Genomic DNA, 24,655 nt, shown 5'->3' with positions numbered 1-24,655 from the left:
TAACAGGGACTTTAAAAACATGGGTGTGGGGGCGCCTGGGTGGCTCAGTGGGTTAAGCCACTGCCTTCGGCTCAGGTCATGATCTCGGGGTCCTGAGATGGAGTCCCGCATCCGGCTCTCTGCTCGGCAGGGAGCCTGCTTCCCTCTCTCTCTCTCTCTGCCTGCCTCTCCATCTACTTGTGATTTCTGTCAAATAAATAAAATCTTTAAAAAAATAAAAAATAAAAACATGGGTGTGTTTTTTAATCACTAAATTCTACACCTGAAACTAATATTATACTGTATGTTAACTAACTGGAATTTAAATAAAAACTTGAAGGGGGGTAAACAGGTGTTTAAGGTGAAACAGATCCAGAAGTGGGCTGTTGAGAATAGGGCAGCTCCATCAGTTGTCAGGGACTCATGTTTTCTTTCTCACTGCTCTGCCATCCTTAAAGTGTGGCCCCTCTCTTCATTGCACAAACTTGCTGCTTGTAACCTGAGAATACAGCTTTCCAGGGAAAAAAATGAAGTTAAAGAAAGTAGGGAGGGGCGCCTGGGTGGCTCAGTGGGTTAAGCCTCTGCCTTTGGCTCAGGTCAGATCTCAGGGTACTGGGATAGAGTCCTGCATCTGGCTCTCTGCTCAGCAGGGAGCCTGCTTCCTCCCCTCTCTCTGCCTGCCTCTCTGCCTACTTCTGATCTCTGTCAAATAAACAAATCTTAAAAAAAGCAAGCAAGCAAGCAGGGAGGACCTCCTCTTTCCCTATGTCCCTAAAGAGCTACACAACAATTTATACTAACTGGCCAAAATTTAGTCAGCCCCATTTGGCTGCAAGGGAAACTATGAAAGGACCTATTTAGTTGGATGGCCATGTGCCCAATGAAAAATCTGTTTTGTGACGATAAGAAAAAAAAAAAATGGTTTTCTGTTATATAGATTTGGTGAAGGAAGAACTCATCCTTTCTCACCTCTAAGAATATCCCTTTCCGCTCCCCTAAAATATATTCTAATTCGCCATACTTCATCCTAAAAGAATACCAAACATCTCTTGATTCTGGTCATTCTCTTCACTGCAAGAATAACAACAAAATTTTATCGCTCTCCTTTAAAATTTAACATTTCTTGGGACGCCTGGATGGCTCAGTTGGTTAAGCAGCTGCCTTCAAAGGCACAGGTCATGATCCCAGGGATCCAGTCCCACATCTGGCTACTTGCTTGGCAGGGAGCCTGCTTCTCCCTCTCTGCCTCTGCCTGCCACTCTGTCTGCCTGTGCTCACTCTCGCTCCTCTCTCTCTCTCTCTGACAAATAAATAAATAAATAAAATCTTTTTTTAAAAATAAAAGTTAACATTTCTTTTCCGCTTATTTCTGATCGGTAACCATTACCTTTAGATAGCTTCCTTGTCTTTGAGTTTCTGTAACGTTTAACAAATACATCTTTACCCAAACCGAGTCTTTCGAGTTTATTAACAAAATAATAATATTTAATTTCACGAATAAGACAAGAGTACATCGTTACCAAAAAAAAAAAGTGTTATAAATAATGGAAACGCCTCCTTCAGTCACACCCATGACTACATGAAGACCAAATACATGAGAGAATGGTTAAAGTTGGAAAGAAGATGCTATTTTCCTATTGGTTTGTGTGAAACTGGGACGAGGGCCCTCCATCACTGCGGGCCCGCCGCCCTCACGACTCTCCCTCCCGGCCAGAGCCCGTGCATCTGACTTTCCAGGGCACTGGAGGGAAGACTAGAAACCTTGGCCTTGGGAATCCCAAAGGCCGGAGGCCGCAACGAGATTCTCGTTAGTTCCGGGATCCTCGCTGAAACTGCGAGCGAGACGCTTATTTGACGCATTTCCGGGGCGCCGGAACAGAGGCAGGCCGGGGTGGCCGCGAGCAGGGAGCATGGTGGTGACCAGGTCCGGGAGGCCTCAGGCCACCGTCCAAGCGTTGGCTGAAAACTCCCAGCGGAAGGTAGGAGATCGCAGGGCGGCCTCATTTCTGCCGCTGCTTCTTCACAGAGCGGCGCTTATTTAGGGTGGTAGGGCGGCGGGAAGGGCCCGAACTTGTTGCGCGCGCTGCCGTGTCGCACCCAGTGCTAACCCCGTAGCTTCCTCTTCGGTCCTCGCTACGGTTGTTTAAGACAGTCCTTAGCCTGAGGGCGCCTGGGGGACTCCGTGGGTTAAAGCCTCTGCCTTCGGCTCGGGTCATGATCCCGGGGTCCTGAGATCGAGACCCTCATTGGGCTCTCTGCTCGGCGGGGAGCCTGCTTTCCCCCTCACCTTCTCTCACCCCCCGCCTCTCTGCCTACTTGTCAAATAAATAAATAAAATCTTCAAAAAACAAAAACAAAAAAACAGCCCTTAACTTGGAACAGAGAGGTCAAGTAACTTGCTCTGGGTAGTTCTTTGTAATGGCAGATGCACAGCTGAGGCCTTCTAACCTGTTAAAACCGTATGAAGGAGGTTTAATTTCGGCTACCAAGTGTGAGTCTTAATTATAATTAGCAGGATTAGAGAGAAGGTTACCGTTGTCAGGTGGGGAGCTGGTAGTGGCCCCACAGCACTTTATTCTGGAGTGAGGAAGGCTGCAGTGATGCCTCCTGGTGACTATCAGTAGCTATAGACGTCTGTTGGCTCTGATTCTGCGACAGAGGGAATAAAACGTGAATTCATTTATGTATGTAAAGGTAAGGGCAGCGACTGATTCCGTTGGTGTGTTCCTAAACACATCTGTGCTTAGAGTTAATACTTCCTTTCTTATCTCTTCCCCTGACTGCGTATCAGTATGTAGGTCCACCTAGCGTATTTGGTATGTGATACTTCCGGGCAGAAAATTTTCTTTTCAGTTAGTTGTTTTGCTCCCTAAAATTATATCTATGTCTTGGGCGTGGCTAGTGGGGCAGGTCCTGCAAATGCACAGTCAGATACAGTATCTTTTTTGTTTTTATTGTTAAAAATCATGAGTAATGGGTGGTTGTGAGGCAGGGCCTTGCAAATCTAGTGTTAGATCCAGTATTTAGTGTTCAAGTTTTGTTTTTTTCCTTTTAAATGGGTGCTGGTGAGTTTTTTAGTACCCTCTTAAAATGTGTTCATGAGAGGAGTGCCTTAGTTTCAGTCCTGCCTAAATCACAGTGTGTTTATTCTGCTTACAGAATTCTGCTAAAAGAATTCATGCACATCCAAAAAGCAGAAAGGAATGTCTACCTGTTGACCCAACTACTACTGAATCACAAACCACTAGGAAACAAAGTCCAGTCTCTAGAACTCCTAAAACCAGAGAGAGAAAGAATGGAACTACAGTCTCATTATCTGAAATGAACAAACCATCTGTTGATGGAGAGACCTCTGAAGCAGAGTCCAATTGTTCTTCTGTGTATGAGTGCCAGGATTCCATTTTAAGAGTAACTAGGAGGCGACAGATCTTAGTTCCATGTACCCCAGTGTCCAGTGTTCGAAAAAGGCTTAAAATAACTCCAGTAAATGAGTCTCATATTGAAGAAGACGATGGTGACTCTGAAGCTGAATCACATGTTTCAGGTATTTCTAGAATTGTGCCACCTGCAATAACTACAAATACCAGACGAAGTAAGGCTAAATCTGTAAGAGACCCAAGCCAAGAATTATATGAAGAAGCTATTTCTGATGCTGAGGCATCGTACTCAGACATTTCTTCATTGTCTGGAGTTGCAACTATGAGAACGAGAAGTATGCAGAAGAAATTACACACACAAACTGAGGAGAAAGATACTGATATTGCACCAGAAAATGAAAAGCGAATCATAAATACAACTATGAATTCAGAGGATTCAGATACCAGACAAACACCTTGTTTACCAGTGAGATCTCTTTCTCAGATAAATAAGCCAAATTTCTGTAAAAATGAAATGTGTAAAGACTTTGATGATGATTCCTTCTGCAAAAATTCAGAAAAAAAACGAACAGTGCAAAAACGCCAATGTTTTAATACAAGAGAGAAGGAAAAGGCCAATGTTGCACCTCTCAAAGAAATTACAAAGCAGAATTGTAAGAATTTAGATGAAGAACCCAAGGGAATAGTAGATGAGGAAAAAGAAGTAAGTAAGAAAAATTCTCAGTTGGAGAGCCTTTCTGAACCTCAGGACACTGGCATTCAGCTGTCTGTTTCTCAAAGGCATTCAACCCCCCGAAATAATAAGACCACGTCAGAGCCCTCAAATCTGAACTGTGAGGCTATAATAAAATCATTAGCTCAAACATTTGCAGTGGTAGAAGTGGACAGATGGAATGAAGAGAGAAAGAGCACCATAAAAACAAGTGACTTGACAGAATTTGGTGATGGTGGTAGTGATGAAGAAGAGTGCACCGTTACAGGTATCAGCGAAGATAGGAATGAAGGAAGGGACGTAGATTCTGAGTGTGCAAACAGACTATTGAAGTCTGAGCTCCACACATCGCTGGACAAAGATGATTCTGTTCTGTTAGTTCTCAGCAGTGACGAAAGCCAGCAGTCTGAAGATAGTGAGAATGAAGAGGACACTGTGTGTTTTGTCGAAAATAATGGTCAAAAGGAGTCTTTACATGGAGAATCAGAAAATATGTCATGTGACCATGCATTGTTTGTAATTGACAAAACTCCTGGATTGAGTACTGATAAACATTTTTACTTGGATGGGGGAGACAAAGCAAGTGAAGTTGCCACTGAGGAAAAAAAAGAGGAGGAAGAGGATGAAAAAAGTGAAGAACAATCAGACCATGACACAAACAAAGATAGTGAGTTTAGTGATGAAGATGACTTCCTAAATAGCACAAAGTCTAAACTGTAAGTTTTGCCTTTATTTTTATTAAAAACTTTTAAGTTTAAAGTTTTAAAACTTTTATAGTTTTAAGTTTTAAAACTTTTAAAGTTTTAAAAGTTTTTGACACATATTTCAAGTGGCTGATTATCATAAAAATATAAAATATTAGAGAACATGGAAATTGGGGCGCCTGGGTGGCTCCGTGGGTTAAGCCTCTGCCTTCAGCTCAGGTCATGATCTCAGGGTCCTGGGATCAAGCCCGGTATAGGGCTCTCTGCTCAGCAGGGAGCCTGCTTTCTCCTCTCTCTCCCTGCCCATCTGCCTACTTGTGATCTCTCTCTGTCAAATAAATAAAATCTTAAAAAAAAAAAAAAAAGAAAAGAAAAGAAAACATGGAAATTGAGAAAACTACTGCCTCACGTTCTTTTTTTTTTTTTTTTTTTTTAAAAGATTTTATTTATTTATTTGACAGAGAGAGATCAGAAGCAGGCAAAGAGGCAGGCAGAGAGAGAGAGAAGGAAGCAGGCTCCTGGTTGAGCAGAGAGCCCGATGTAGGGCTCGATCACAGGACCCTGCGATCATGACCCGAGCTGAAGGCAGCAGCTTAACCCACTGAGCCACCCAGGTGCCCCTGCCTCACGTTCTTTATGGAAGAACTCTTTTATCCAGCATATCCCTAGTCTGTGGGTGCCTTTGTTAGTCATATTTCTCCCACCAGTGATCTATTCAAAATCATCTGTTAAGATTTTCCTACATGATTGTTAAGGGCAACATAAAAGGGAAGGAAAGGAACTTTTATCTTTTCTCTATGCTAATTGTAGAGTTGAAAAATAGGGAAAAGGTGGAGAAAAATAATCACCTATAATCCTGTCTAGCACCCATTAAAAAATACTGACTTTGGGACTGTTTTTTTAGTTTCTTTTTTTCTGTTTTCAATTTGTTTTTCTTAGGCACAGGGCTCTGGTGGCCCTGTACCTAGTGGAAATACGTCCTTGGCAAGAGTCTATACATTTAACAAATAAGCAGTTTTCACTCGAAGCCAGTGAAATAAATCTCTGAGGCCAGCCTCAAGCATACTTATTTTTTAAAAGGCACACTGTTTCCCAGGATAATTCTAATGTATCTTTTTAGGGTTGAGAATCACTGCTAAACCACTGCAGTAGAATGATTTCACTTTCCGGTAGAGACTGATCAAAACTTTAAACTGCTCAGTTTAAATAAATAATTAGGGAAGAAGGTAACTATATTTGCTTATAAAAAGGACCTTCCAGTAATATAAAAGTAGAAATTCTTACTATATAAATGTAACAGGAGCCCAGACCCAACTGGTTTGGTAGATGAGGGGTATGACTTCTGTATTTTTTAAAATCTCCAGTGAGAAATAGAGATGTTCACTGCTGTTTAAAACTCACTGATTTAGAAGCACTACCAAATACCCTTATTCATCCAGAAAACATTCTAAGCTTAGATAACTGGGAAGTTCAGAACCTGTCTTTTTCATTGGTTTTAGAGATAGAGGTTATGTATGTTTGTTGACTCAACACCTGTATATGAAGTTGAGCTGAATTGCCAGATGTATCTCCTCTTCTCTGCAGTTCTTTTCTTTATGAAGTCTGCTGACATATAGTCTTAATCCTCTTTAAGTTAATCTGAGGAATAAATTTTGATATGTTCCCAAAAAACTTACTCATTATTTATCCTGGAATTTTCTTCTAAATGATTTTATTAGATTTAAAACATGTGTTTCAGGTTTTCAGAAACTCCATTGTAAAAATAAGATTTCCTTTTTTTTTTTTTTTTTTTTTTTTTTTGTCATTGGCAGTAAAAGGGTAGAAGAAAAAAGTGATTTTTAAAAAGAACAGTCTCACTTGCTTCCATTTTGATGTGATTACTTGATCTTTAAGTGATCATTCTCTTTCAGTCTGAAGTTGACAAGCAGCAGCATAGACCCTGGTATGAGTATCAAGCAGTTGGGTGGCTTGTATATTAATTTCAATGCGGACAAACTACAGTCGAAGAAGAGAACCCTGACGCAGATCAAGGAGAAAAAGAAAAATGAGGTAAGTTACATACAGTGTCATGTTGGGTTTTCATAGAACTAACCAATCACTTCTAGACATGATTAGTTCTTGATAACGGACTAATTTTCCTGCAGTGAAACCATGTTAACCTGCTGTGCTCCTCTTTTCCTCTCAAAGTCCTAGCTATAAAAGATAAAATTGAAAAGTAATTTATACAGGGTCAGCATTCCTCTTGCACCTACCAGTTATCCTAGGGGATGTGTTTTCTTCTTTTCTTGCTTCATTTTTAGTTCATAACAGTTCTGGATGCTGTTAAGAATCTGAAAACTGTGGGTGCTGCCCCCCTCCCAACTAGGAAAAATACACATGTGCATATATGCATAAAATTGTACATATAATTTCAGAAGGGAATTACAAGTTAGGTAACCTCATCCAAACCCTCAGCTTAAGTCACATGGCATGACTTCCCCAAATCTGTATTCTCTAGCCTTAACTGTGCCTCCAGGTCTTCAAATTCTCTTGTGCCTGTTGACTGTTTATTGAGATGTGCTCAGCCACTTGACCTCCCTAATTGCCCTCGTTCACTTCCCTGCCTGAACCAGCTACTTCTTTAGTATTCTCAGGGTTGGTTAATGATGCCAAACTCTTTTTCTTTTGCAGTCCATCACTGACCTACCTTTCCATAGAGGCTGATCAAAGCGGAACCAAGCAGATACTGCTGCTTACATACTCTACTGAGTTCCCTCCTTTTCACCCCACTGTCACTGGCTAGTGCGGGGCTTTATTTCTCATCTAGAATTCTGCGGTAGCCTCCTTACTCTTTTCTTCAAGCCATCCTCTATACTTTTGATAGATTTCTATTTTAAAAAACAAAAAAGGTACCTGGCTGGCTCAGTCCGAAGAGCATGTGACTCTTGATCTCTAGGCTGTGAGTTAGAGCCCCAGGTTGGGGATAGATGCTACTTTAAAATGAAACGAAACTCAAACCTGACTATGATATTCTCCTGTTTTTAAGTCCCTCAGAACATTCAAGGTGCTTCTCTTCCTTCAGCTCTGTCCTCTCCACCACCTTCTCTGCACACTTGTGATTATTTCCCTAAGATTCCAAAATATATCACTTCAGGTTTGACAGGTACTGCTAAATTGCCTTGCATTCAGGTAATGTGAAGTCCTACCACAGTTAATCCTTGCTCTTTTTCTTTACATTGTGACCAGCACTGGGTATGATATTTTTGTTTGTTGTTACTGGTGCCTCGTGGCTGTTTTTATTTGCTGTTGATCATCTTTTTGTGTATTTATTAGCTACATGTAAGTGTTCTGTGGAAGATGCCTATACTTTTGGGGGTTCTTTTTCATTTTTAAGTGATGCATTTTTGGAATCTTATAGAAAATAATCACAAGTGTGCAGAGATGATGTTTACAGTTTTCAACAGATAAAGGTTTGGAGACTTAAAACCAAATGTTAGAAGAAGAATGTTAGTGCATAACAGCTATTAAAAAGAATGAATTTGATCTGTGTATGAATTGATATTGAAAGAAAATCTAAGACTGTTGAATTGCAAAAAGCACATTTATCTAGATAGATGTATAAGTTTAATCAAATCTATTTCATTGTACATATTAGTAATAGAGTCTTCTCAGATCAGAAGCTGTTTACCAACATCAAAAGAACTTATTAAAGACTAGTTAGGGTTGTTTGTTTGTTTTCAGAGATTTCAAGAGCCATTATGGTATTTGTTCCTGTTGATTTTATTTTCCAGTTGTTTGGCTGGTTGTAAGCCAATAAATACAGGTTAGACACATTAATGTGAATCTGATACATGCTGATTCAGTTTAGAAAAAGAAATGTAAGATGAAGTTTCCTAAAATAATCTTTTCAGTTTGCCTTCTAAAGCATTTTTATTATGATACAATTTACAAACTTAAGGACCAAAACAACTTTGCAGTGGTATGGTTGTGCATAAAGAGGGTTAATATATTTGGAGTAGTCTTCAGTGTGGGAGATATTTCTCTTTTAAGGCAAAAAATGTTGGAAAAAATTATGATATTCTGATATTATTTTAAAAACCACTTTAATATTTTTACAGCTTTTGCAGAAAGCCATTATTACTCCTGATTTTGAAAAAAACTACTGTGTCCCACCATATAGTGAATCAAAGCATCAACTTCAGAAAAAACGCAGAGTAAGTATAGTGACACTCATTATTTAGATTATTGAGGTGCATTTGACTGTATATATTCAGCTTATACAACATAGTTGTATAAATAGTTGTAATTTAAAAATATGTATTTTCAGGGCACCTGATTAGCTCATTTGGTAAAGCATGTAACTTGTAATCTTAGGGTTTTGAGTTCTAGCCCCATGTTGAGTATAGAGATTACTTTAAAAAATAAAATATTTTTTAAATAGTAAAAATAAAGTCTTAAAAAAATACATACTTGTAAAGAAAGATATCACACATTTAAGGGCCCAGAAAATGAAGTTCCATAAACACTTTTGTTTTAAGATTTTATTTATTTATTTTAGAGACCGAGTGAGCAAGAGAGGGAACACAAACGGGGGGACTGGGAGAGGGAGAAGCAGGCTTCCTGCAGAGCAGGAAACCCGTTGTAGGGCTCAGTCCCAGGACCCTGAGATCATTACCTGAGCCGAAGTTAGATGCTTAACCAAGTGAGCAACCCAGGTGCCTCCATAACATGTGTTACATAGATTTTCATAAAGTGCACCAAGTGGTGCACATAGAGGACAGCTCCCCCCCAACCCTCCGCTGTCTTAAAAATTAGTGACAGCAAGCATATAAGGTCCTTGTCCACACTTGGCTTGTAGTACTTTTCACCAAGAGCTAAGAGCTCTGTTGCAGGCCTTTGTAGGGAGCTTAATGTAGCCACCTAAAAACCTGGGTGTCTGTAGTCTGCCCAGTGAGAGGATAGGAAACTTTTTTTATTTTTTTAAAGTTGGGGGTTGGTTCCGTCTGCCATTTCAAATAGTAATTGTAAAGAAGTTATCAAGAGAGTTTGAGGGAAATTGGAAGGTAGTACCCCAGTAATGTATCATCACTAATATGGAGCATGCTGGCACATGATTGACACTCCATATGTTGTATGAATGATTTAAAAGTAAGTAAATAACTTGCTAGGAGTTTCCCAAAAAATAGAGCTTATTTTTAAATTTTATAAATAATATAGATTTCTGGACTTGTTGGAGTGACTTTGAGTCACACTGAATAAAATTATTAATATTCACATATAAACTCCAGAAGTGAAAATGTTTTTATACATTATCTCTTGTGTAGGCTATATTGCCCAATAAAAATTGAAGCTGTATATTGTTCTCCCAGGAAGTCAGCAGTTTTTTGTGTTTTTTTTTTTTTTTTTTTTTTTACGATTTTATTTATTTTACTTGAGAGGTATAGAGCACAAGCTGGGGGAGCTTAACTGGCACCTCTGCAAGTCACTACGTAACTTGCTCCTGCAGGTTACTAAGATTAAAAAAAAAATTTTAAGGAGCTCTCATTTATGAAACTGATAATACTATGCCTAATTTAACAAAGAAAACACTGTGATATAGTTTCTTTTATGAAAGTGAATCCGGGGGCACCTGGGTGGCTCAGTGGGTTAAAGCCTCTGCCTTCCACTTGGATCATGATCCCAGGGTCCTGGGATCAAGCCCCACATCGGGCTCTCTGCTCAGCAGGAGTCTGCTTCCCCTTCTCTCTGCCTGCCTCTCTGCCTACTTGTGATCTTTGTCTGTCAAATAAATAAATAAAATCTTTTTTTTAAAAAAGAACAGAAAAAGGTGAATCTGGGGACTAATAATACATTCTGTTAAGTAACCTCATTTGTTTTTAATTCATGAAGTTTTTTGTATATATTAATTTTGAAGGGAATGAGCTATAGTTTATACATTGCTTATTAACGTTAGAATTCTCTGTTTATTTTTGAAATCTGAATTTCAGAAAGAACGACAGAAAACAGCAGGTGATGGCTGGTTTGGTATGAAAGCTCCAGAATTGACAGATGAGTTAAAAAATGATCTCAAAGCACTGAAGATGAGAGCTAGCATGGACCCAAAAAGATTTTATAAGAAAAATGATAGGGATGGCTTCCCCAAGTACTTCCAGGTATGAATAAACAATAATGGCAGTGATGTTATGTAGATTTTAGTTTGGAAAGCACTGTAGTGTTCCTTCTGTTTACTCTTAACATAGTTGAATATTTATAGTGCACACCTGCTTGGGCTGTATAATAATGAGCAAAACCCAATTCAGACAATCTTTTGGCTACCAGCTTGTAATGGCATTCCATATAGAGGGAAGGTGCTGCAGATGGTAACTAAGTTTCCAGGTCATACCTCTAAAAGTTTTGGAACCTCTACGTTGGGTATACCATATATGAATAGTAATAGCCTAACAGCAAGAATTCTTACATGATGGAAGAGGAAATAGGGAATCATTTGCACCATACTCTTCTCCAGATACGGGGGCATCCCCAGGCAAATGCTGAAAGTAAGTTAAAAGTTGGTTTCCAAAGTATTTCCAGATGAAAAATTCAGTTGATTCCCCCTCTTGTGGCTGTCGGCTTCATTCTGTTCCTTCTTCTCACTTCTTACTTAATTACTCTAATAGTCATTCACCTCCAGGTCTCCTCCCCTTCTAGTCCATCCTCCACATTGTAGCCAGTTAACCTGGCAGTCTGTTCATGATACACCTCTGCTCAGTGATATCATAGGTAACATTCAATGATACCTTCGGTGATTCTTTATGACCCATAGGGTAGAGTCTGTATGGTCTGCACTCAGACCAGCTCCCCAGCTCTTCTGTCACATTGCCCTCTTAAGCTCCAACACACTTGGAGGGAACCTTGACCTCCCTTAGGTAGAGTTGGTCACACTTTTTTTTTTTTTTTTTTTAGGGCATCTATAGTGTTTTGCTCAGCATAATAATTATTTTATGCTTTAATCTTTTACTTACTTGTCTGTGGATTTTTCTTAAGACTGTGGGCTCCTGTGCTCGCTTCGGCAGCACATATACTAAAATAAGACTGTGGGCTCCTTGCTGGCAGGGACCAGATATTCTTTGTCTTTATTTCCCAAACACTTAGCACAGTACTTGGCACATGGTGGACCTGGCACATGGTGGACACCAAATGTTTGAACAGATGCAGAGTGGTTCCTAAGAAAGTTCTGAGAAAGTTCTCACCTAGGAGATCAAATAGGTGGGGAGTAGAATTTATGTATCAATTTTATTAAATTGGGAAACTAAAAAAAGAATTGATATTCTCTGTCCCACTTTTCTAGTTACACTATTCATCAAGAATTTACTGTCCTGCCTAGCACTAAATTATATAAGAGGATTTTTGGCTTTACTATAAATTCTAATGAAATGTCATTGTAGGAGCCAGTGCCAGTTGAAGAGGTGACTTATTTTTGTTTTAAAAAATGGCAAAACTAACTTTATGTTGGTATCATTTAAGTTGGATTTTTCATTCTTTGCTATAAATATACTTTGTTAGAGCTACCCTGAAATGTGAATGCAACTTAGCATTCAAGTATTGCATGACTCATTTCTATCAATCGCTCATAGATTGGAACCATTGTTGACAATCCAGCTGACTTCTACCATTCACGAATTCCCAAAAAACAAAGGAAGAGAACTATTGTGGAAGAATTGCTGGCTGATTCTGAGTTCAGAAGGTAAAGGAATTTATGTCTTACTTTGTATTATGTATGTTTTCCTTTAGAATATACATAAACTTTAAATCTTCAGGTAATTTTTAAATGGCTTTAGCACAGTGTCTCAACAGCACTATTTACATTTTGGATGGGATAATTCTTTATTAGGAAGAACTGTCCTCTATGCACTTGAGTGGCTCAGTTAGTTAAGTGCCTGCCTTTGGCTCAGGTCATGATCTCAGGGTCCTGGGATTGAGCCGCGCATCAGGCTCTCTGCTCAGCAGAAAGTCTGCTTCTCTCTCTCCCTCTGCCTGCTGCTCTGCCTGCTTGTGCTCTGGCTCTCTGTCAAATAAATAAATTAAATCTTTTTTTTAAAAAATGACTGCTGACATTTCTAGATGTCCCCTGAGGGGCATAAGCATTCTCAGTTTAGAACCGCTGCTTTAGATGGAAGCTTGAAAACATTTGACTGACTAGAGGAGAATGAGCCTGCAAAGGAGACTAGGAAAGAGTGGTTAAGAGGCTATTAAGAAAACCAGGATGACTAATATCACAGAAGTCAAGGAAGGAGAATGTTTTGAGCAGATACAAACAAACTAGAGGGAGTAATTAAGAGGAATAAATGCTGCTGAGAGATCAAACTGGGTGATGGGCATTAAGGAGGGCAGGTGACGTAATGAGTACTGGGTATTACATACAACTGATGAATCACTAAGCTCTACCTCTGAAACTAGTTATACATACTATGTTAATTGATTGAATTTAAATAAAATTAAATTTAAAAAAAGAAAACTAAAACTTTGGATATACGTGGAGGTCAAAACATTCTTGCCAGGAGCGATGAGGAGGAAACCAGACTAGAGAGGATTGGAGAGTTAGTTGAAAATTAAGAAATGGAGACAATTCTTTGAAGTTTGAGAAGAGGGGTGCCTGGGTGGCTCAGTGGGTTAAAGCCTCTGCCTTCGGCTCAGGTCATGATCCCAGGGTCCTGGGTTCGAGCTCTGCATCGGGCTCTCTGCTTGGTGGGGAGTCTGCTTCCCTTCTCTCTCTGCCTGCCTCTCTGCCTACTTGTGATCTCTGTGAAATTAACAAATAAAATCTTTAAAAAAAAAAAAAAGAAATGAAATGAAGTTTGAGAAGAGGGAGAGGGGCAAGGCTAGTAGTAGTGGGTGTGGAGTTAGAGAAATTTTTTTTTTTTTTTTAAGATGGGAGCATTTAGGAATATGTTTAAATGTCCTTGAAGCAGGTATGTATATATTACAGGAGATTTAAAAGCATGCTTCATATAGAAACCCTTGTGGAACTTTGAGATTAGTTTAATAGCAAAAATGAAAAGATTATAAAGGTTTTAAAAACTTTGTCAGCATGGAAAACAAATTTAACACAAATGTTATGTAAGCTATTTATAATTAGTATGGGCAATGGTAAAAATTTTAGAAATAAGCAATCTTCTTTCCTTACTTATTACTCTTTCCTTGGAAATCTCATCCCCTACAGGGCTTTAATTATAATCTATATACTCTTGGCTTCGAAATGCAGTCTGTCTAATCCAGATTGCTCCTCAGTCTAGACCCACATATCCAGCTGCTGCACCCTTCCAGTACAAGCTAGTCCTGTCCCAGTGCTCTGTATCTCATGACTAAATAGTATCACTAACCACCCATTACCAAGTACTTAACACCTCCTCCTCTAGTCCACATTCATTCTGTCAGTCTCTCCTATTTTCCTGTCTCAAGCCTGTTTTATTTTCCATCCCTACACAGGCATGGTGCAAGCTGAGTAAGTTTTTGTTTACTAAGTGTTAACCGTATGTTCTGGTTAAAAATGGACCTGTATTCTGTAATCTTGAGGATAGTAGTCTCAGAAATCACAGCAGTGCTGATAGTGCTTTCACTAAAAAATAATGATGTGAGGAAGTTGGGGGTGTAAACTATAAATTTCGTAGAATGAGACTCGTAAAATTGTGAATTAGAGGTAGTGTTCTTAGTTCATTGTTCCCATACTTCAGTCACTGAGTATCATTTTCACAGTGTTTGCATTATGTGTGTGCTGCCTGCTTTATTTTAAAAAGAAACTTTATATTGCCTACTGGAAATGGGTTTGTTGGCTTACAATTTTTATAATGTGCATGAAGATAAATACATTGCTTAAAGTGAATATTGTCTGTCACCTAAATTTATGTATCAGACTGTGAAACACTCTACTAGCCCATCTCCTTGCAATGTTTTAATTCCTTCTACAACATTCTCTTTAAGAGGTTTCTGGCCTCTGAACAAACACTTTGGGATAGGGAAATTCAGTAAACATACTAATGTGTCCTGTGTTCATGAGTAGGAATGCCTTGGAACAGAAGAAGTAAGTGTAATATACAGGAGAAAACGCGATTTTCTGTGTTGTATGTGGTTTTTGGTTTTGTTTGTTGGGGTATAGTTGACTTACAGTGTTTCATTAGTTCCGGGTATGCAACGTGATTCGACAGTTCTCTACATTATAAAATGCTCACTACTACAAGCGTAGTCACCATCTGTTACCATACAGTGTTGTTGTAATATTATTGACGGTGTTGTGTATCCTGTGTTTTTTGTCTCCATGACTTATTTTATATATCTGGAAGTTTGTACCTCTTTATTCCCTTCATCTGTTTCACCCAGCCCCCACCTCTGGTAACTACCAGTTTATTCTCGGTCTCTCCATACTGTTTTGGCACAACCATTGTGGTTCCCACCAACAAAAGAATAAGGGTTCCTTTTTCTCCACATCCTCACTAACACTTGTTACTACTTTTGATACTAGGCATTCTAACTATTTAAGAGTCTGTTTTTTGTTCATCTGCTTTTTAGATTCCATTTATAAGTGAAATCATATTGTCTTTCTCTGTGTGACTTACTTAATATCCTCTAGGTCCATCCATGTTGCCCTGAATAGCAAGATTATATGGCTCAGTAATATTCCAGTGTGTGTGTGTGTCTGTCTGTCTGTATATGTCTGTCTCACATCATCTTTATTCATTCATCTATTGATGGGACACTTGGCACTTGGGTTGTTTCTAAATCTTGGCTATTGTAAATAATGCTGGAGTGCATGTATCTTTGAGTTAGTGTTTTTGATTTATTGGGGTAAATACCAGGTAGTGGAATTACTAAGTCATAGTGTATTTTTGGGTATTTTTGTTATTGATTTTTTGAGGAACCTCCATACTGTTTTCAACAGTGGGTACACCAATTTACTTTCCTACAAAGAGTACATGAAAGTTCCCAACTTTTCTCCAAATCCTTGCCAACATTTGTTACTACTTGTATTTTTGATACCAGCCATTCTGACTGGTATGATGTGATGTAGCACTGTAATTTTGATTTGCATTTGCCTTGTGATTAGTGATGTGGAACATCTTTTCATGTGTGTGTTGCCCTTTTCTGTATGTCCCTGGGGAAATACTCAGGCCCTCTATTTTTTAATCAGACTGTTTGGGGGGGGGGGTTGTTTTGTTTTGTTTTGTTTTGTTTTTTGATGTGAGTTGTGTAAGTTACTTATATATTTTGGATAGTAACTCCTTATCAGATTATCATTTGCACATAAATCTTCTCCCATTCAGTGGGTTGCCTTTTTGTTTTATTGGTTTCCTTTGCTCTGCAAAAACTCTTTTTTGCAAGTAGTGTAGTCCCACTTGTTTATTTTTACTTTTGTTTCCCTTTCTTGGAGAGACATACCTATCAATATTTTGCTAAGACTTGCATCCCAAGAGATTGGTGCCTATGTTTTCTTTTAGGAGTTTTACTGTTTTAGGTCTCACATTTAGGTCTTTAATCCATTTTGATTTTTGCATATGGTGTAAGAAAGTGGTCCAGTTTCATTCCTTTGCATGTAGCTATCGTGTTTTTCCAACACCATTTATTAAAGACTATTTTTCTCCATTGTCATAGATTAATTGACCATATAAGTGTGTGTTTCTTTCTGGGCTCTCTTCTGTTCCACTTACCTGTTTTTATACCAGTACCTTACTGTTTTGATTACTATAGCTTTGTAGTATATCTTGAAATCTGGGATTGTGATACCTCCAGCTTTGTTATTCTTTCTTAAGATTGCTTTGGCTATTTGAGGTCTTTTATGGTTTTGTATAAATTTTAGGATTATTTGTTCTAGCTCTATAAAAAATGATATTGTGATATTTTGTTAGGAATTGCATAGAATCTCTATATTGCATTGGGTACTATGGACATTTATTTAAGAGTATTAATCCTTCCAATCCATGAGCTTGATATCTTTCCATTTGTATGTGTTGTCTTCAATTTTTTTTCATCACTGTCTTACAGCTATCAGTGTACAGGTCTTTCAGTCTCCTTAGTTAAATTTATTCCTAGGTATTTTATTTTTTATGATACAGTTGTAAATGGATTGTTTTCTTAACTTCTCTGCTACTTTGTATAGTGTATAGTGTATAAAAACACAGCATATCTGTATATTAATTTTGTATCCTGCAGCTTAACTGAATTCATTTATTCTGATACAGTTTTTGGCAGGGTCTTCCGGGTTTTCTCTATGTAGTATCATGTCATCTGTAAATAGTGACAGTTTTACTTCTTCCCAATTTGGATGTCATTTATTTTTATTTAATTGCTGCATCTAGGACTTCTGGTACTGTATTGAGTAAAAGCAATGAGAATGGACATCCTCGTTTTGTTCTTAATCTTAGAGGGAAACCTATTGGTTTTTCACCATTATGACGTTAGTTGTTTATTTTTCCTATATGGCCTTTACTGTGTTGAGGTATGTTTCCTCTAAACCCACTTTGTTGAGAATTTTTAAATCATGAATGGATGTTGTACTTGGAGTTTTCTTTAAAGGGGGTGGCGCAGAGGGAGAGAAAGAAAGAATCCTAAGCAGGCTTCATGCCCAGCAAGGAGCCCAACACAGGGCTTGGTCTCACTACCCTATGATCATGACCTGAGACAAAGAGTCCAACGCTTAACCAACTGAGCCACCCAGGCACCCCAACAAATGGTTTTTTGATTTGTTGTTGGGTTTTTTGTTTTGTTTTGTTTTGTTTTGAGATGATCATAGGGTTTTATTCTTTTTCTTGTCAGTGTACATTGATTTGCAAATATTGTACTGCTCTTGCATGTGTAGATTAAATCCCACTTATCATGGTAAATTATGTTTTCAATGTATTGTTGGTTTGCTGATATTTTTTTTTTTTAAGATTTTATTTATTTATTTGACAGACAGAGATCACAAGTAGATAGAATGGCCAGCCGAGAGAGAAGGAAGCAGGCTCCCTGATGAACAGAGAGCTTGATGTGGGGCTCCATCCCAGGACCCTGGGTGGGATCATGACCTGAGCGGAAGGCAGAGGCTTTAACCCACTGAGCCACCTAGGTGCCCCATGTTTGCTGATATTTTATTGAGGATTTTTGTGCCTGTGTTCATCAGGCATATGACCTGTAGTATTTTTGGTTTTGTTTTTTTGCAGTGTCTTTGGCTTCAGTATTAGAGAAATGCTGGCCTCATAAATGAATTTGGAAGTTTTCCTTCGTTTTCTATTGTTTTGGAGTAGTTTGAAAAGAATAGGTATTAACTCCTCTTTTAAATGTTTGGTGGAATTCCGCTATGAATCCATCTGGTCTTGGGGCGCCTGGGTGGCTCAGTGGGTTAAGCCTTAAGCCGCTGCCTTCAGCTCGGGTCATGATCCCATGGTCCTGGGACCGGGCCCCACATCGGGCTCTCCGCTCAGCGGGGAGCCTGCTTCCCCCTCTCTCTCTGCCTGCCTCTCTGCCTACTTGTAATCTCTCTGTCAAATAAATAAATAAAATCTTTTAAAAAAATTTAAAAAAAAATCCATCTGGTCTTGAATTTTGTTGGGAGTCTTTTGATTACTGATTCAGTTTTGTTAATAGTAATAGCTTTCAAATTTTCTATTTCTTCCTGATTTAGTTTTAGAAGATTGTCCATTTCTAGCAACCCATTTTTTTTCTAGGTTGTCCCAATTTGTTGGCATATACTTTTTCATAGTATTCTCTTGTAAATATTTGTATTCCTGTGGCATCTTTTAGTTCTTCATTTCTGATTTTGAGTTCTCTTTTTTCTTGATGAGTCTGGCCTTTTTTTTTTTCTGAGTTTTTGTTGTTGATGTTTAAGATTTTATTTATTTATTTGTCAGAGAGAGAACACAAACAGGCAGCATGGCAGGCAGAGGCAGAAAGAGAGGCAGGCTCCCCATTAAGCAAGGAGCCTAATGTGGGACTCGATCCCAGGATCCTGGGATCATGACCTGGGCCGAAGGCAGCAGCTTAACTGACTGGGCAACCCAGGCATTCCTGGCTTTTTTGTTTTTTAGTCTCTATTTTATTTCTGCCTTAATCTCACTTTTTCCATCTTTCTACCAACTTTGGGCTTTGTTCTTTTCTAGTTTCTTTAGGTGTAAGGCTAGATTGAAGTTTTTCTTGTTTATTGAGGTAGGCCTGTATCACTGTAAACTTCTCAGATCCATTTTTGCTACATCCAGAATTGACCGTTTTCATTTTCAATTGTCTTCATGTATTTTTTTTTGCTTTCCTTTTTGATTTCTTCATTGACCCTTTGGTTGTTTAGTAGTATGTTGTTTAGCTTCCATTTATTTATGTTTTTTTCCTTATAATTTATTTTGTTTCATATCATTCTTTAGAAAAAATGCTTGGTATAATTTCAGTCTTCTTAAATTTATTGAGACTTGTTTTGTGGGCTAGCATGTGGTCTGTCCTGGAAAATGTTCCATGTGCACTTGAAAAAAATATGTATGTATTCTGTTGTTTTTTAATGGAACGTTCTCTTCGTATCTGTTAAGTCCGTCTCATCCAGTGTGTCATCAAAAGCCATTGTTTCCTGGTTGATGCCATTGTTTCCTGGTTGATTTCTGTTTGGATGACCCATCTATTGATGTAAATGGGGTGTTAAAGTGCCCTACTGTTGTATTACTGTTTGCTTCTCCCTTCATGTCTGTTAATTTTTGCTTTTTTTAGGTGCTTCTGTGTTGGATGCATAGAAATTTACTGTTATATCCTCGTTTGAATTCTTTATTATATAATGCCATTCTGTGTTTCTTGCTATAGTCTTTGTTTAAAGTCTACTTTGCCAGATGAAAGTAGTGCTAACTGGCTTTTTTCCCCACTGCATTTGCCTTCACTTTCAGTTTATATGTGTCTTTAAGCTTGAAGCGAACCTCTTGTAGGCACCATATAGATGAGTCTTGTTTTTGATTCAGTCAGTCCCCTGTGTCTTTTGATTGGAGCATTTAGTCTCTTTACATTTAAAATAATTGATGTTAGGTCTGTATTTACTGCCATTTTAATAGTTTTCTGGTTGTTTTTGTAGTTTTTCTCTGTCATTCTCTTGCTCTCTTCTTTTTGGGTTGATGGCTTTCTTTAGTATTATGTTTGGATTACTCTTTATTTTTTATGTATCTATTATGGTTTTTGATTTGTGGTCACCATTGGGTTCATATGTAACATCCCATGTGACAGCAGTCTGTTACTTTGTTGTCACTTAAGTTAGAACACATTTGATTTGGTTTTGTTTCATTTTCAATGTAATCTTAGGTTTGTTAGAATGTGTAAATTATGCTGGGTTCTTGTAGGATTGAGTGAGCTGTTAAATTGTAAAAGGCTTATTAAATAGCTTGTTTTAAAGAGAGTGTCAGCTAATCCTGAGCTTTAGTAATAACAGATTTATATAACACAGTGAAAGTGGTCAGAACAGTTTTATAAAGTTAAAGAATTCTTAATTTTTCCAAATCAAACTACTCGTGAGCCCTTCTTTTGAACATGTGTGGACTACACTTATCAATATTTACCATAATGACAGTTAAAATTAAGAAACTTTAAAAATATTTGTTGATTCCTTTTAAAATAAAATATCCTGTTACACATTGACATTTTCATGAACAAAACAAAAATGAGTTAGTGCAAATCTCTTTAATATCTAGCTTAAAGATAATTAGAGCCTCATACCTGCTTCTGCATCAGTCTGTTTTTACATTTTCATCCTACAAAAGTCTTTAAAGCATTTGATGTCATCTGGTAACTGGTTATGGTACATGGTCCTCTAGTGGTTGAAAGTCTTCAAAAGCCTCTCTTATAGTTGCCATTTTTTTCCCCTCACTAAACTTCCGGCTCTGTGAGAGTAGGGTTTATGGCTCTCTGGTTTACTACTTAGTCCCCTAACTCCAAATATGGCTCCACATGGTGGAATTTAGTACAAATATGCTAAGATAGTGAAAATGCAAATAATTTTTTGAGATTTAGATGTTACACCACCTCATCACCACCCCTATTAAATTAACTTCTGTTGTCATACTTTAGAACCTAAAAGTTTGGTTTTTCTTTTTAGATATAACCGAAGGAAGTACTCAGAGATCATGGCTGAAAAAGCAGCGAACGCAGCAGGAAAGAAGTTTCGAAAGAAGAAGAAATTTCGCAATTAAGATTCAGCAATCAAGCCACAGTATTTTATATCTCCCTTTATTTACTCAAGATGTTTTGAAAATTAACAAAATCACACAAATTAATATAGACCGGCCCTCTTTGAAAAAAAAGTTGACGTGAGGGAGAATCGACACATATCCCTTGGGGTAAAAGCAGGGGTGTCTACGAAAGACCCACCCATGCTTAGACCTTTTGAGGGAGAAAAAGGAAAACCTCGACCATTTTAAGATGAATACCATTTTTCTAAAGTTTCAGCACTTGGTTATTTAAACAAAATTGAATTAAAAACATTTAGAAAGTATAGTTTGTTAACATATACAGAATGCTTTAGAATTACATGATCAAAACTAAATACTACTGTAGCACATGCATGCATTTTGTGTGAGTGTGGGTTTTTGTGTGTAGGGGGAGACGGTATTCCAGAAATGCTGTGTGTATGTTTGTGTGTCTGTGTGTGTGTAGATGTAGGTGTAGGTAGAAGGGAGACAGTATACCAGAAATGCCCTTTTCTAAGTTCAGGTCCAGAAAATTGGTGAATCTGGGATACAGAAACCTGCTTGCTGTAAGCATAAAAGTTGTAGTTGAAGCCAAAGTATTTTTGGAGGAAATGTGTGTTAGTATACAACACAAGAAATGAAGCTATATAAAAAGGACTTAAGTAAAGAAGACTTCCTAGAAAGTTTGGGTTAAGGATGGACAAAGCAAGAGAACGGTTATCTTTAGCAGTTGAAATAGGAAAGATTAATTTTATTCAGAGTCAGTGTTGTGCTCCAGGTGAATTAGGCATAAATAAGACAATTTTAACTTGGCCAGAAATAATTTTAAAGTGGCTCAGTTTATTTAATCTCCAATAACAGTGCACATCCTGACTAATCTGTTTGTGGTACCTAAGGAGTATTGGCAGTTTCTCATAACACATCTTAGTGGGTTCTTCCTTTAATGTCATTGTATATGGAACCTCTATTTTCCCAGCAAACTGCTTGGGATTTCAGTAAATTTAAAATTCTGCATTTTGCATTTATTTTTTGGGATCATAACCAGCCTAGTAATAGAACTGACTGTGACATTCATAGGTGAAGTTGGGCAAGTATTTATACCTGTTCTCTTACAGAAAAACTTTTATTCCAAGAATATTAAGTTTTGCCTTCTACTGGGTAAAATAAGGACCAGCTATGAAAGAATTAAATACCAAAACAAGAAGTAACAGTTAGTTTACCCTTTACACATTTCTTCCAGAAGGAGTCATTGTTCTCAGAACACTGCTTCAACTCATGCTACTCTGCCATAAGAATGCTCAAAATTGTTCATCATTTGGTATGATCTCTGTACACAGAAAGTTTGAGGACTTTATCCAGTTTTTCTCAGGGTCAAGGTGTGGATCAACTTCTTACCTCCCATATGATTTTGGGATGGTTTCTGACTCACTAATGCTACTGTAGGTTGAATTAGTTGGTACCTGAAAACTGCAGCCATGACATATTTCTGATGTTACAGTTCATATTACAAGCAAAACAACATTAGTGACTTATAGTCTTTGCCACACAAAAAGCAGCATTAGTGCTTTCTGGATTAGAAGGCAGTGCTAAGGAAAGAGAACTGAGTCTAAGCACTAAGTCCATCTCTGTCCTTAAGCCACCTTAGGTGTATGTGTTTTGAGTATTTACTTTTAGTTACATTTTAACACGCTCTCTTTTGTCTCCAAATTCATTTTTAATTTTATTTCATTATATTCATTTTTGTAAGCCACTTAAATAACTTGGAACAAGACAGAGTTTTTAACAATTACAAAGTACTTAGTGAAATAAGCTGAAATAATTTAACTAAAAATCATTTAAAGTCACCTCTACTAATGTTTATTTTAAGGAACTGAAACTGGTAATACAGCATCTTCATCTCAAATGTGATCTTCAGAAATTTTAAGTCTTCAAAACTAAAGGCTATCAAAGTATAATTACAGGTAAAGGTCAGAAGGAGGTCTTAGTGTTCCCAATCTTCTATAAAGATCTGGATATTTGAATAACAGATGTATTTTCCTTGGTTTTTTAAGCAAAGCAATTCTGATGAGAAGCAGGTTTTGGTGACTTTTGGCTTGTGTCACTAAAGGTTACTCACTGGGACTCATCTAAGGCTTCCTGACTATGAGAAGGTACCCGGACTCCTCAACTGAGAAGCATTACAAAGCATACAGAGTGCTGACATGGTAGAGTGTGTGGACAGAAGAAGGGCCTTCAAAATACCCTAAGAGCGCGAAAGATTTCTGAAACACCCCATCTTGCTGCACAGTGCCTTTAAGACCACTTACTAGAAATTCCTATAACACAACTAGTTTGTTAAGTGAGGAAATGAGGGAGAGGTAAAGGAGGGTGGAAGAAATCAGATGGTGCCAGGGTGAAATCAGTAAAATGATTCTGTGAAATTGAGTGTAACAGTTGGTAAAGGTGGGCTCTGAGCTTCCTAGTATCCAAGACAAAAATCAGTTCTGTGTTCGCCATTGATAGAAGATAAAACCTAACTGCTTTAGAAAAAAACCATTATTCCTTATTATTAAGACCTGAGAAACTTCTCATGGATCCCCATAACAAGGATGTCTGTTGAGAGGCCTTACTTGGCTGCCCAGAGTTCAATACAATCTTTTAAATAATTTTTTTTTAGATTTTATTTGACCGATCACAAGGAGGCAGAGAGGCAAGGCAGAGGGCAGGGGAAGCAGGCTCCCCGCTGAGCAGAAAGCCTGATGTGGGGCTCTATCCCAGGACCTTGAGATCATAACCTAAGCCAAAGGCAGAGGCTTCACCCACTGAGCCACCGAGGTACCCCTGGAGTTCAATATAACCTTAAATAACTGGAATAAACTTAGGGGATCCCACTCTTAGTAAATTACAAGAAAACATCTAATGACAAAAATGTTCATAATCATTTCTGAGGTATGTGCAATTTCAGTTCAATCTCTCCGTTACAACTATTGTTCAGAGTGATTACCAGAACATTTTATTGAAAGTTTTCAGTAAAGTTTTCAGTAAGCCCTTTCGGAAAATCAGTAAGAGTTGAAACAAAAATGCTTTCTAATAAGCATCTGGCCAATTGAGATGTAAAATGCAGGTCTTTTTATGATTACACAGCTAAAAGTGAGGAAGAAGTGTTTCTAATTTTAAAAGTGAAGAAATAACACTTCCAATTATTAACAATTCCAAGAAGCAGTGTTAGTAGCATGACCTGTAATTAAATATAATAGCAGATCAGTGTTTTATAAAAGAAATGAAACCTGAGTATGAACTTAAATGTGAAGTTAGCTAACAGTGTCTCAAGAGGTCCTGAAGTGGAAAAAAGTTCTCAGTAAATCTTAACATGAATGGTGAGGAAGGCAAAATTATTTTAGATAGAGGTGATGGGTGGCCGACAGTAGATGTTTCAGTTATTAGTGCATAACAAGTTATCCCCAAAACTCTGACTCAAAAGCATCACCATGTTCTTACATATCCTGATTGGCGGGCCAGGGCTTGGCTGGGTGCCTTGTACTCTACAGGGTATCAAATGAGGTCACTCGGTGACTCCACTAGTAGAGGAATTGATCTGGAAGGTTCAAGACACTTAACTAACATGCTTAGTACCTTGTAATGTTCTTTTAAAAGTAGGAGGACATTGTGAAATTTTTCCTCAGAATAGCACAGAACTGCTATAAAAACAAAAGACCCACATACTTTGTGTGCCACTGAAGGCCACTGAAGGTTCAATGGACTGAATGCATATTC

The 24,655-nt window shown here is 38.0% G+C and overlaps 1 protein-coding gene across 1 annotated transcript; it reads left to right on the top strand.

The window, feature by feature from the left end:
- The first annotated feature begins 1,829 nt into the window (after positions 1–1,829).
- DNTTIP2 (deoxynucleotidyltransferase terminal interacting protein 2) lies at positions 1,830–22,928 on the top strand. Its single transcript, XM_082688737.1, has 7 exons — positions 1,830–1,958; positions 3,139–4,784; positions 6,683–6,821; positions 8,870–8,965; positions 10,739–10,903; positions 12,365–12,474; positions 20,812–22,928. Exons 1-7 carry the CDS (start codon positions 1,890–1,892, stop codon positions 20,903–20,905), a joined length of 2,319 nt encoding a protein of 772 aa, XP_082544863.1. The 5' UTR covers positions 1,830–1,889; the 3' UTR covers positions 20,906–22,928.
- The last annotated feature ends 1,727 nt before the right edge of the window (positions 22,929–24,655 follow it).

The sequence above is a fragment of the Mustela nivalis genome (assembly GCF_964662115.1).
Source record: "Mustela nivalis genome assembly, chromosome: 10".
NCBI lineage: Eukaryota > Metazoa > Chordata > Mammalia > Carnivora > Mustelidae > Mustela > Mustela nivalis.
The sequence above is the reverse complement of the archived record's forward strand: the minus strand, read 5'-3'. Positions and strand labels throughout refer to the sequence as shown.

Coding starts and splice junctions, on each gene's coding strand:
- DNTTIP2 (XM_082688737.1), top strand. CDS start 1,890: ATGGTGGTGACCAGGTCCGGGAGGCCTCAGGCCACCGTCCAAGCGTTG. Junction 4,785..6,682: donor AATAGCACAAAGTCTAAACT/GTAAGTTTTGCC, acceptor ATTCTCTTTCAG/TCTGAAGTTGACAAGCAGCA. Junction 8,966..10,738: donor AACTTCAGAAAAAACGCAGA/GTAAGTATAGTG, acceptor TCTGAATTTCAG/AAAGAACGACAGAAAACAGC.